The sequence below is a fragment of the Zalophus californianus genome, chromosome 16 (genome assembly GCF_009762305.2).
Source record: "Zalophus californianus isolate mZalCal1 chromosome 16, mZalCal1.pri.v2, whole genome shotgun sequence".
Taxonomy (NCBI): domain Eukaryota; kingdom Metazoa; phylum Chordata; class Mammalia; order Carnivora; family Otariidae; genus Zalophus; species Zalophus californianus.
In genome coordinates this window covers 46,522,849-46,537,088 of record NC_045610.1, presented here as the reverse complement: position 1 = coordinate 46,537,088, position 14,240 = coordinate 46,522,849, and the positions used below count along the sequence as shown (strand labels likewise).

At 38.4% G+C, this 14,240-nt stretch overlaps 1 protein-coding gene across 6 annotated transcripts in view; it reads right to left on the bottom strand.

Moving 5' to 3' along the window:
• Positions 1-14,240, bottom strand: part of TLK2 (tousled like kinase 2) — a 121,337-nt gene that overhangs the window by 35,576 nt on the left and 71,521 nt on the right. For all 6 annotated transcript variants that reach the window (XM_027625223.2, XM_027625225.2, XM_027625222.2 and 3 more), the window contains 4 exons: positions 9,195-9,290; positions 7,869-7,961; positions 2,227-2,337; positions 1,121-1,257 (listed from right to left, as the gene is read on the bottom strand). In XM_027625223.2, coding sequence (XP_027481024.1) covers positions 1,121-1,257; positions 2,227-2,337; positions 7,869-7,961; positions 9,195-9,290 — 437 coding nt within the window. The remainder of the gene's footprint in view (positions 1-1,120; positions 1,258-2,226; positions 2,338-7,868; positions 7,962-9,194; positions 9,291-14,240) is intronic.

The window sequence follows — 14,240 nt, the reverse complement described above, 5'->3', positions numbered from 1 at the left end:
TATTTCAGGCATAAATTTGTTATTTCTTTATGTTTCATTACTATTAAAGGAGTCCCACACTCTCCAATTACTGCTCAGTAAGTTACTTCAGGAAGGAAAAAAAGAAAAGCAGTCTATGGAACCCTCCAACTCATAGTGACCTATAGATCAAATGTTTGAGAGCCCACAGTTAAAAACACAATGCCCTTCCTCCCAGTCTCAGATGAAAATAATCTAACAAACAAAGACAAATAAATAAGATATACCAAAAGATACTATAATCTAAAGATATACATATTTTTTAAGTCCAGAGCTAATCTTAGCTATTTACATAGTTGGAATTTTAGGATTTTAAATGTTAATTCTCTCCTTGAAGTAAATACTTGAATGTTTCAAACCAAAGTTATGAAAAAGTGAAAGAGTGTTTAAGATTCCAAGTTGCTGACAGATACACACTGTGGCTGGCCCCCAGCCTGACCACTGGCTCAGCCCCGGCCTTTAAGGGAGCCACTCTCTAATGACTGGACACCGTCTCCTTAAAGGGCCTCAGGGGCATATAAGTTCTTCTAGGGTTTTATTTTGTTTTATACCTAACTCAGGATGTTATTCCTTAGGTCCTTGCCCATTTCATTTTTCTATGGACCCAGAATCAACATGCTTACTGACTCCTCGTGAAAATCCATTACATAATTAAAAAGATAAGTCAAGTCCTAGATTTTTCTTCCTTAACTTCAGCAATTGATTTTTTTTTAAGATTTAATTTATTAATTTATTTGAGAGAGAGGGAGAGAGGGAGGGAGGGAGGGAAGCAGACTCCCTGCTGAGCAGGGAGCCTGATGCGGGGCTCAATCCCAGGATTCCAGGGTCCTGACTTGAGCCGAAGGCAGACCTTTCACCGAATGAGCCACCCAGGTGCCCCAAATTCTGATTCTTTTGAACTTTAATGTAGAACTCACTATTTCTCTGATCACTTTTGTCATTTTTTCTAGGACTTCACCTCATTCCCTATGTTTCTTCACACGTATAGGGACTAAAGCTGAATGAAAAAGAGGACTACCACGGCTGGAATTTGTAATTACTATAATTACAGAAAACTTAAAGCAACTTTTCAACTTCAATTTAATCACTGCAGTTCACTTACTTGATAAGGTTCTGGAAAGCATAACCATCTGTCCATTGTTCAGTAAAAGAGGCCCCATGTCGAACGGTGGTAAAGTGGCCCAGTCTCAAGCGGTCTTGCATGCTCTTATCTCTACACGCCATCTTCTCTTGTTTTGACTTAGGGGAAAGGACAAATAGAAAAGAACGTTATTCTCTGATGAGAACTCAGATATAGCATGGTGTTTACTTTCCGCACTATACTGATCAAAGTTTAGTAACTGGCTGACTCTACATGGTCTTCAGGAAGTACCCTAAAACTTTAAATAAATTCTCTGTATTAATGGAAAAAAGTGGTTTCCTTTCTATAAAATTAATGAATTAAAAGCTAAAACAACATTCTCCTCAGTATCTTTGACATCAATAACCTACTTCCCTTTTGTCAGTGCTCCCTGTCTTTTTAACAGCATTCCAAAGATTTCAGCAGAAGCAATCACCAATCTGTTGGAAACCTCTAGCTTGTAATAACTTATTTCATTAGCAGTATTGATATCTTTCAATAGACTATAAATATATACTAGGGATGTAATAAAAAAAACTCAAGAAATACTTACTAATAACTATTAAAGTCAAGTCACAGCTAATCAATTACTATAATAAAGGAAACAACAGCCAATTAAAGCAGTTGCATACAAGTGTACGTCAACTTAATTTTTTTAAAGCACAAAGAACACTTAATTATCACATTAGTATATACGTAACTTATTCCAACTGCCACCTCTAAAATGGAAGTGTAACTATTACTAAATGTTTGCAATAGTAAAAGGATATGCACTTCAAATGATTGGATGAATGTATGAATGGGGGAGAGTGACACTGCAAATAAATTCAACTAGGCCAAGCTGTCCCTGTCCAATCACCATCCCACTCCAAGCAAGGCACAACCAGAAACAATGCCCCAAATTATCACTCTGGATGCTTGGGCCAGTGTCCATGTAAGAAAGAATTCTGATTGTCAAATCATAAGGAGTCTTCTCCTAAAAAGCCCTACGTTAAAATATTTTCATCTCAGGTAAGGAGTGAGGAGCTACAGCAATGCCACACCCTGAGCCTCCAGGGATGCAGGGTTCAGGCCACCCCGACACTCACCTTTTCTATAAGGAGTTTCTTGCTCATTGTCACACATCGATTTAATCGTTCTTTGTACTTTTCTAGCATCTTTTGCTGCTCATCAATCTGCCGCCTCAAATCACAGTTGGCCTTCAAGGGGAAAACATTTTTTAAATTAGCTCCAAGGAAGATAGATTAATACATAAGCAGCTTTTACGGAGTCCAAACATAATTTCTTATTGCTCAATCAAAAGCAAAATTAAGGTTCAAAGAGCTAAGAGTAACCAGATTTAAAAAACAAATACTTCCTTTAGTCTCTATAAACTTATCTATTTAGTAAAGATGAATTGTTTCTACAAGTGGGCACGTTTTTCTACTGATATTTTACTCCTCTCAAAAGGCAGTTATAGGTAAATCTAGTACATCACATATACCTAAACTGCAGCAAAATAAAAGAACCTACAATTAATGAGATGTTTAAAATACATTCAAAAGGTGATTAGCACTTTATAGCACTCACAAAATACCTAGAGGATAATCAAACACAAAAAAATTACAGAATTTTTAAAAAACCACATAATGTTCTTATGTTCAATTGTTCTTTGTTTTTCTATTCTTATTTCCAAAGAAAAAGAGACATGAATTTACATAAATGTTTCTTACCAGAGAAGCCAGGCACACCCATGCCCGCATAAGACAGAACTAACAAACAAGATGAATACGAGGTCCTGATTCTCAAGAATGCCAGAATGTAAATACACAGTTCATTTAGCTGTGGTCAGAAGGATGGGCTAAATACTTTGAAAAAGTCAAACCTCCTACAATAACAGAGAAGGGAAGAACCACTAACCCAAGGTCAATTTTGACTTGCAATTTTTAAACTTATTCTTGTATTAACAAAAGATCTCTACTCTTTCAGGAAATAAATGCTACTTTATAATAATGTGCTTGAGTTGTGAAAAAAGATCTGGCATTTCCCAATCAAATGATATAAGTGTTTCTGAAACACTAAAAAGCACAAATGGAAGATATTACAGCACACGCAATTTTTGAGACTTTACAGCTTCATTTTTAAAGTGGCCCGTGTACAACAGCTTCCATCTCCAATTTCTACTCATATGTATAATTTCTATCAGTTCTTACAGAGTTCTATGGACCACTCTATCAAAGGCAAAGTGCAAGTACGGGTACATGTGACTAATTCATAATAAAGAATCTACAGGGTCCCTGGCTGGCTCAGTTTGGTAGAGCCTGCGATGCCTGATCTCAGGGTTGTTCAGTTCGAGCCCCATGTTGGGTGTAGAGATCACTTAAAAACAAAATCTTAAAAAAAAAAAAATCTAAGACAAAGACTACATAATGTTTACATAAAATTCCATCTCCTTTTGGAAGGCGAGGATTCCCTTAAAATCTACAATCAAATGTATGGAATCAAACTCTGGCAGCTTATTTAAACTTTTAAGAACTCTAGGGGAGCCTGGCTGGCTCAGTCAGTAGAGCATGTGACAACTCTTGATCTTGGGGATGTGAATTAAAGCCCCACGTTGGGTGTAGAGCTTACTTTAAAAAAAAATTAAATTTTAAGGGGCAACAGGGTAGCTCAGTTGGTTGAGGGTCCGACTCTGACTACAACTCAGGTCATGATCTCAGGGTCATGAGATTAAGTCCCGTGTCAGGCTCCGCACTGGGCATGGAGCCTACTTAAGATTCTCTCTCTCCCTTTCCCTCTAACCACCCCGCCCCCTCACCTCTGATTGTGTGCACACATACTCTTGCTCACGCTCTCTCTCTTAAAGAAATAACAAAATAAAATACAATAAAATAAATTTGATGGAGGGGGAAGGAGAGGGAGAGCACAGAGAGGAAGAAGCAGACTCCTCGCTGAGTAGAGCGCCCAATGCGGGACCTGATCCCAGAACCCTGAGATCATGACCTGAGCCAAAGGCAGAGGCTTAACTGACTGAGCCACCCAGATATACCAAAATACAATAAAATTTTAAGAACTCTAAATTTTTGTGGTTTTCTAGCACTAACAACTTTGTATTTAGGTTTAAACCAGCACCTGCCTATAGCCTCCTGATGCAGCCTTATCCAACATCTCACCAAAATGGAAAAACCCAATGAACCAACCATGCCTGCCTGAAAGGAGACGTTAAGGAGCGCTCATTCCCTGCCCCTCCAGATCAAAAACACAAATTCTAATCAACTTGAAAAATATGGCAGCTGCTTTCGGTGTCTTCCTTTTTGATGCCTCCATTTCTTTGGTATTGTTTCTACAGCCAAAGAAAAGACTACAACCTTCAGAAAACAAGGGAGTAAAAGATGGGTAATGGTGAGTAAAGGGAACATACTGTTTCCTAGAAAATGAAAGCATTTTTTTAAAATTCAAAAAGAGTACTAAGTCAGGTTTCAAGTTTTTCATATACTCCATCTTCTCAATCTTCAAAGTTGGGTGAAGAAAAAAGATGAGCCCATGATCCTTTTTCAGTCCAGCAGAGCTTCTCTGGACAAAACCCTGTCAGTCCTGAAATTGGGCTAGGAGCTTTTTAAACCCGCAATCTACCTAATTAAAACCCTGGCAATTCAAACAACACCCGTATGAACAAAAACAGGCATAAGAACAACCTCAAGCAAACACATCTGCTAACAAGGAAAGATGGAAGGTAGGTACTGAGTCTAAATATGCCTCTCCTCGTTGAAGGATGGAGCAAAGGAAACAACCAAAACACAGACCTAAGTAAAAATATTTCTGAGTAAGGAAAAAGAACATCAGCTTGAGAATGATGAAAATGATCTCCCTAAAGAATCAAAAGAACATTTTAGAATATAGCTTGTTATATTCCATAAAACACAAAAAGACATGGTGTCTATGAAATCAGAGCCAAAAACCATAAAGAATGCACAAGGTAGACAAAGAAAGTGAACCAGATAAGGGGGAAAAGTAAACTAAAATTGTAAATAATAGAATCAAAACTGACATAAGATACAGTAAACAGCAGAAAATATAAATTAATGTTTAATGAGATTCAGAAAAGAAGGTCAATCTTATTAAATACGACTTGAAGTGATAGAAATAAGGGGAAGAGATCAGGGATTCAAGCTAGAAACCAAGGAAGAGGCCAACGTAAGACAGAAAGAGGCAAAAATTAAGTATAACCACACATTTCCAGAAAAAAATTTAGAGACCCATGTACATATGTACCCTGGCAAAATTTTTTGAAATACAAAAATAAGGGGAGAGAGTACCTATAATCAACACAGAAAACAGATTAGTGTTTGTTCCTTTGGTCATGGTCTTCTCAGAAATAGTAAATGCTAAAAAAAAAAAAGTAAAAGGTGCACACACATGTGTATGTGTGTCTTACAATAAGGAGGCAGAGGAGAAGGCTAACAGGTTATGACACAAAAAGAATACCTTTTATATGGGAAGGCAAGAGAGAGAATTCTCAGATCTATAAGGAAACAAAAAACTTAACACTGATATATCCTTCTTGAAAAATAATTACTTAAAATGTATTCCAGTCAACTAAAAGTAAGAAGACAAAAACTATGATTTAAAAAATATACTGCCAGGCTGCCTGGGTGGCTCAGTCGGTTAAGCATCTGCCTTCGGCTCAGGTCATGATCCCAGGGTCCTGAGATCCAGTCCCACATTGGGTTCCTTGCTTGGGAGAGAGCCTGCTTCTCCCTCTACCTGTTCTGCTTGCCGCTCCCCCTGCTTGTGCTCTCTGACAAAAAAATAAATAAAATCTTAAAAAAAAAAAAATACATACTGCCAATGACTTTAACAAACATGTGTAACTAATTATTGTAAATTAGGACATAAAACTGCTTGTAATATAAGAATTATTCTTATATAAAATGTTAAAATAACTTAATAATAATAGCCTAAAAACATCAGATGTTATTCAGACCGGGCTTATGGTTTATTTTATTTTAAGTTTATTTATATCACAGAGAGAGAGACAGCTAGAGAGGGAACACAAGCAGGGGGAGTGGGAGAGGGAGAAGCAGGCCTCCCACCGAGCAGGAACCCGATGTGGGACTCGATCCCAGGACCCTGGGATCATGACCTGAGCCGAAGGCAGACGCTTAACGACTGAGCCACCCAGGCGCCCCTGGGCTTATGGTTTAGATATGTGCTCAATTCCAGGTTTTATACAGAAGGGAGTCAAATATACTACTTTTTGACTTTGATTTTGATAATTATAGAATAGAGGTAAAGTTTTCTGGAGGAAGATAATCACAGTGACTTTTACTATCTTTATTAATAAACATTACTATTATTGTTAATAAACAAAACCGTTTCTTCCAACCATCTTACCCAATAATAAAGAAAAACTGCAGATCCCCACCCAGCTGTGTCATGGGAGCCCTGGAGGTTCCTCCAACAGAACCTTCAGGGCCCCATGGAGCCAGCTGGAAAACTACTGCATTAGTACAAATGATGATCAAACCTACACCTTCTAAATCACTGGAGGTGATAAAATTATTAATCAATTTTATTTATACATCAGTAAGACTTATTTATATATGCACTTATGTATCTGTATATACACACACACTACAAATGGCTCAAAGTTACTGAAGGAAATGTACCAAATGTTTTACTTGGTTAATGGAATTATGGGTGTCATATTTTTCAGTATTTTCTAAATTTATAAAGAGCATATATACTGCTTTTATAATTAAAAAAAAGTTTTTTATTTTTTAATTTTTTAAAGAAGATTTTATTTACTTGACAGAGACACAGTGAGAGAGGGAACACAAGCAGGGGGAGTGGGAGAGGGAGAAGCAGGCTTCCCGCTGAGCAGGGAACCCGATGCGGGGCTCGATCCCAGGACCCTGGGACCATGACCTGAGCCGAAGGCAGACGCTTAACGACTGAGCCACCCAGGCGCCCCAACAAAGTTTTTTAAAGAAGGGGTCAGTCAATATGCTAAATTGCATATTAAAAATATATTTTTAAAATATCATGGTATATTTCCTAAAAGTATCTTTTAAATTCCAGATTAGGTATTTTTGAAGTTTCTCTTGTAAGCACAAAAATCTTTAGACAAATACTTATATAAAAGACACAAAATGCTGGGGCGCCTGGGTGGCTCAGTTGTTAAGCGTCTGCCTTCGGCTCAGGTCATGATCCCAGGGTCCTGGGATCGAGCCCTGATTGGGCTCCCTGCTCAGCGGGAAGCCTGCTTCTTCCTCTCACACTCCCCTGCTTGTGTTCCCTCTCTCGCTGTTGTCTCTCTCTGTCAAATAAATAACTAAAATCTTAAAAAAAAAAAAAAAAAAAGACACAAAATACAAAAGCAGGGCTGAAAAGTACCTATGAAATAGTTATAAAAATTCAAGAATATTACAAAAACTTCTCTGGAATAGAAAAACAGTATTTTATGTTGTTTCCCACAGTTCCAGATGAAACACATACTCCATATATCTATTTCTCTAGTATATAGTTAAATATTTAAATCCTACAACATAAGATTTCCAATTTAAAGAGAAAGCTTAGAATATAGGTTTGATCCTAGTTCCTATTCAGATTCCCTCAGATTAAAGGAAAATATCCAAATGTTTATTATTTGTTATTTGGTTGACAGTAATTATGATGTATGCAAAATCCAAATATACATAGTATCAATCAGTGCTTGTTATAAAATCTCTTACCACATTTTAATACTTACTCTTAACAAATCATCTATTCTTCCCTCCTTCTTTTCTAAGTCAGAATTCTTACTGTTTTCTAGTGCAGATATTTTTTCTATTGTGAGGTCAGACTATACAAAGAGAAAACAAATTAATATTAGTCTCAAAATATTACATGTCATCATACTTTTCTCATTACTTTTCTGGGGAAAAAAAAGCACTTGCTAACACAGATAGCCTGGAATCACATGGCTAAAGAAATTAAATCTGCTTTTCTCAACCCATTCTTTAAACCTTGTATTTTGCTACATCTGCCCTTCAAACACGTTAATTCTGTGTTTAACTCTGGTATCAAATATATGAATTCTCAAATGATTATGCATTGAACAATACAGAAACATACTACTCTAGAAATGAAACTAACTGTGAACAGAAAAAGAGTTCAGAGGAGGACCCAAATCTCTAAAGAACTAACATGCCACCTAGTGGAAACAAAGAACAATCAGAAGGGGAGAAATCAAGTTTTCTGAATCAAAAGTCTGGTTCAACTGTCCAAAAGCTGCTCATTCAAATAAAATTAAGATCTCCTCCTGAGGACTGTATAGCTCTTAAGATTTAAGAAATTCTCTTAAATTGCCAAGCATCTTGTCTTGAAGCTAACACACTCCCAAGAGGCTTCAAGAAAACACAGTGTACTATTTGGCTAGCTCAACACTACAGAATGGAGGATGTATCCACTATCCTTTTCAGATACTAACTTTGAATGTTCACAACATTCCCTAAATTAAAGAGTTTCTGAAAACTCTTTACGGAGGCAATTATGTTGGTGTGCCACATGTTAAAGGAGTCTAGCTAGCTAGTCTAGCTAGGTCTTGTCAAATAAGCAGGTACAAGGAATAAATTAACTACTTTCACAAAGTAGGGAATTAACATTCACTGAAGTGTATTAAAAGGACTGCCCTAATAAGCATTTTGCATACACTGTCTGACAGAACTAGAATCAAACACATTTTACAGATGATTTGTATTCAAGAACTGAGGCCCAAAAAGATAGTGTAAGTTGTAGAGCCAGGATTTGAACCCCAGCCTAGAGGTCTCCAAAGTAAGTGCTTTTTCAATACCATACTACAGTGTAAGCATTTCTCTGCAACACACCAGAACGGTAAAGAAACACCTCAAAAAGTTAAAGCACCTTCCAAAAGACTTTAATACTCAAAATACAAGTTCTGAGTAAAATACACACAAATAATGAGGTAAAGTCGGAGAAATAAAGGAAAGACAAAGAGAGGACCCATAGATTTTTTATGTGGTTAGCATTTATTCCTAAGCACACCTTTTCCTCTGTGTATTCATCACCGACCTACCTGGGTCTGTCTGTGCTGGATGGAGATCTGTTTTTGGGAGCTGCTGGAATGCTCTGTGTTGCCAGATCCCGTAGAGGAGGGACTGTTTTGCTGAGCCTGTAATAAAGGTATATCGACCAATTACTAGAAAGTTTTGTATCTTTCTCCATAGACATTTGCTGTTTCATTTTGTTTTTTAGATTTTATTATTATTTTTTAAAGTAATCTCTATACCCAATGTGGGGCTCGAACTCACAAACCTGGGATCAAGAGTCTCATGTTCCACCAACTGAGCCAGCCAAGCATCCCCCTCCACAAATGCTTGTATGAATGCAAACAATTATATAAAACAAACTCCTTCTGATGAAAGTCAGAAGTCAGGGCCATACAGCCAAGATGAAAGTAAAACAATTTAAATGAGAAGCAAGGTTTAACATGATAGCATGGATCATGTCCCTGTAAAGAGTCTGAAGTATCAAATGTGCCCAAACGAATTTTTAAATATGTAAATTAGAGAAAATTAAAAGTTATTCCTGTAATAACATGTCCTTTTCAATTATATGGCAACACGCCTTTGTCAGAAAAGGCTGGTGAAGCATCCAATGCACAGGGGATGCCTGGGACTCTGGGCAGAAAGAATTGTGAACTACTATTCAGAATAATCTTCTAAATCCACACACATTATCCACGAGCACACAGTCGTCCAAAAATCCAGGATGATTTCCAACACTGTCACTTGGATGATCATAACTTTTTATACACAAGTGACAGGGCATTCTAAGGCATTTTAAAATTTAGAAGGCTTAAGTCTCAACAGAATTCAACTATTTAGAAATATATAATCATACTCCCAAAAGTTCTTTTACATTTTTAAGATTTTATTTATTTGAGAGAGAGAGACAGAATGATGGGAGGGGGATGCGCGAGATGGAGGCAGAGGGAGAGGGACAAGCAGAACCCAATGTGGGGCCTGATCCCAGGACCCCAAGATCATGACCTGAGCCGACGTCAGACACTTAACTGACTGTTCCACCCAGGCGCACCGCCCCCAAAGTCCTCTTAAAAACAAGACTAAACTTAACATGATACAACCCATCACAGACATAATTAGGAAATATTGGATATTCTGAGGATTATGGGCTAATGGCAATACATCTACTGCTACCATCTATCAGAGGATGTAGTGTTTCCACATATGTGAATTTTCTGATACTTCCTATATATTCCTTACCTATTTCTCTTATTCTTTTTAAAAGATTTTATTTATTCATTTATTTATTTGAGAGACAGAGAGTGAGTGAGAAACAGCATGAGAGGGGAGAGGGTCAGAGGGAGAAGCAGGCTCCCAGTTGAGCTGGGAGCCCGATGTGGGACTTGATCCCAGGACTCCGGGACCACGACCCAAGCCGAAAGCAGTCGCTTAACCAACTGAGCCACCCAGGCGCCCTATTTCTCTTACTCATTAACATAGGACCAATGCTATGCCCACTACCTACTGAGTAACTACTGTCCTCTAACTGCTTCACTGTGATGGTCACAAGCCAATCCTTACAAAACCCTATAAGATAGTTATTATTATTGCCATTTATAAAGAGAATGCAAATCAGAGACATTAAGCACCTCTGCAGGGTCAGAGAGCTAGTAAATGGGAGAGCATGAATTAAGGGCTACCTGTATCCACAAGAACCACTCTCACAAGCCACAGCAGACTGACTAGCTCCCATTAACAATTAGGGATACTGTCCCAACCAGGCCACAAGCAAGCTAATAAGCACTTCATACACATAATCATTCTGAAGGCTCACAACAGCTTTGTAAGTAGGGTAGGCAGTATTATCTCCATCTGTATTTATTCGTTCAACAACTGCTCACTCCCTATGTCTGAGCACTATGTTGGGTGTTAGGGACACAATGACCAAGTAAAACAGACATAAAACCCACAGGCCCAGTCATTACTCTGCCTTAATAAAGCTTACAATCACAGAAAAGATTTATTAAGCACTGAGTAAATATTTATTGAAAGAAGCTTAAATAATCATATAATAAACACAAAATTCCAACTGGGATGAGTGCTGTAAGAGTATACAACAGGGCACATAATCTAATCTAGAGTCAGGGATGAATTCCTCAGGAAAGTGGTATCAGGGTTAAGATTTGAAGGAAATAAGCAGTCAAGGAGAGTAGATGATCAGATCATTCCTGGGGGAGAATGTATACGTGAACACAAGGGGAAGGGAGAAGATTGATGTGGGTGTCAAAGAAGTCAAAAATGCGAAATCAGTCTCAAAGAGGTCAAGCAACAAGCACAGCCTGTGAGTGCTAGAGCTCTGATTAGAGCCGGCTGTAGCAAAGTCCAAATAACTGAAAATGTTCTTTACTCTTCCTACGATGCAGCAAAGCTTTTTTTTTTTTTTTTTAAGATTTTATTATTTATTTGTCAGAGAGAGACACAGCAAGAGAGGGAACACAAGCAGGGGGAGTGGGAGAGGGAGAAGCAGGCTTCCTGCTGAGCAGGGAGCCTGATTGAGGGACTCGGTCCCAGGACCCTGGGACCATGACTTGAGCCGAAGGCAGACGCTTAACGACTGAGCCACCCAGGCGCCCCAAGCTTTTTTTTTTTCTTTTTAAAGATTTTTATTTATTTATTGAGAGAGAGAGAATGGTAGAGAGAGAGCATGAGAGGGAAGAAGAAGGTCAGAGGGAGAAGCAGACTCTCTGCTGAGCAGGGAGCCCAATGCGGGACTCGATCCTGGGACTCCAGGATCATGACCTGAGCCAAAGGCAGTTGCTTAACCAACTGAGCCACCCAGGCGCCCTTTTTTTTTTCTTAATGGTTAATAAGGGTCATCATTACGAACCTCAAGTGTTATACTGAAGTATAGGAGCATTATCTCCTTCAGTTATCATTAGATTGCTCTTACAATGCTCTTCTTTTAAAGTGTATTTCTAGGGCGCCTGGGTGGCTCAGTTGGTTAAGCGACTGCCTTCGGCTCAGGTCATGATCCTGGAGTCCCGGGATCGAGTCCCACATCGGGATCCCTGCTCGGCGGGGAGTCTGCTTCTCCCTCTGACCCTCTTCCCTCTCGTGCTCTCCTCTCTCTCTCATTCTCTCTAATAAATAAATAAAATCTTTAAAAAAAATTTTTTAAGTGTATTTCTAAACAAATATGACCGTTAGAACAATAATTTTAATAAGAGCCAATAAGCACATGACTGGGGCACCTGGGTGGCTCAGACCATCAAGCATCCAACTTTTGATGATCCCACTCATAATCCCAGGACTCTGGAATTTTGACCTGAGCCGAAGGCAGACGCTTAACAACTGAGCCACCCAGGTGCCCCTGCAAAGAGATTTTTAAGATGAAATCATAATAGCACTAAGAAACAAGACAGAGTCATGGATCAGAAAGATTTTAAAATTTTAAATTTTAAGAAACATTCAAGTAGTTGGCTTCAAATTGACAGAAAAAGTGAAATAAAGAAATTCATTGCTCAAAACATCAACAGTGAAACAGGCTGGGCCTTTTCAAGGGAGTTCCTGAAAAGCTTTTACACTGAGACTTTTATTTGCAAAAACCAGGAGTACATATGTGACAATTACCACACAATTTAAAACCTATAAGGTCCAGTAAAGGTCCCCTTGATCCCCCCTTACATACTGAGGGGCCTGGATACTACCACTTCTGACCCCAGGACAAAGCACAAGAACAGAGGTCTTAAATAAAGCTGAAAAAAAAAGTAAATATTTAAAAATGAAACAGAAGTGGGTCCAGGGGAGGGATGACACCTGGTATGAATACTGTGGCTTGAGGAAAAAAGCAAAGAAAGTATAGTACCCCTGCCTTCCACAACTGATATAATGGAGAAAGAAATGGAATGTACTGCAAAGAGTAAAAGAGTTTGCTCACCAAAACAAAGCCCTCCTTATTTTGACATTCTGCCCGAAGTTTACCAGACACTCAGAGCTCACAGTCAGCACTCCCACTACTTGGGAAGCAGCACTATGCCACTTGGACAGGAAAAGGCATGCCAACAACCTCTATTAACCACCCTTATTCATTCAACTAAAGCCAAATACACATTTTTTCTTCTTTTTTTTTTTTTTAAGATTTTATTTATTTGTCAGAGAGAGAGAAAGCACAAGCAGGCAGAGCAGCGGGCAGAGGGAGAGGGAGAAGCAGGCTTCCCGCTGAGCAAGGAGCCCGAGCGGGACTCGGTCTCAGGACCCTGGGATCATGACCTGAGCTGAAGGCAGACGCTTAACTGACTGAGCCACCCAGGCGCCCCCAAACACACGTTTTCAAGAAACCAACAGCACAAAAGGGAAGATCCAACATGAATAGACAAAAGATCCAAGAGAAAACAGATAATTCAATAAAAACAACTTTAAAAATAAAACATAAGTTCAAAGAGGGCCAAAGGATACTACAGCTATAAAAATAACAGCAAAGAACATGAAAAATAAACTTAAAACAGATTATCAAAAATTTGAAAACTGAATAGATTAGCTAAATAATAAAATGAACATAGCTGAATACAGAATCAGTCATCTGGAAGACAATGTCAAATCTCCCAGAAGATAAAACAGAAAGTCAAAGCAGGAAAGAAAAGTTAAGAAACATGAACAACACAGAGGTTCCAAAACAATCTATTAGACTTTCCAGAGGAAAAGAACAAAGAGAAAGAAATAATCAAGGAAAAGTAAAATAAAAATTTCTCTGAGGTAAAAAGGTACGCTTTAAGAGTAAAAAAGCCTACTATAGAACAGCAGCATTAATGGAGAAAAAAGCAGTGGAGAGACTTCAAGAACAAAAAGATACCGTATGATTAATCTCAACTGATACAGAAAAAGCACCCAGCACTCTCATTTTTTTAAATTTAAATTCAATTAACATACAGTATATTAGTTTCAGAGGCAGAGTTGTGATTCATCAGTCTTATACAACACCCAGTGCTCATTATATCACGTGCCCTCCTTTATGCCCACCACCCAGTTATCCCATTCCCCCAACCCCTTCCCCTCCAGCAACCCTCAGTTTGTTTCTATGATTAAGAGTCTCTTATGGT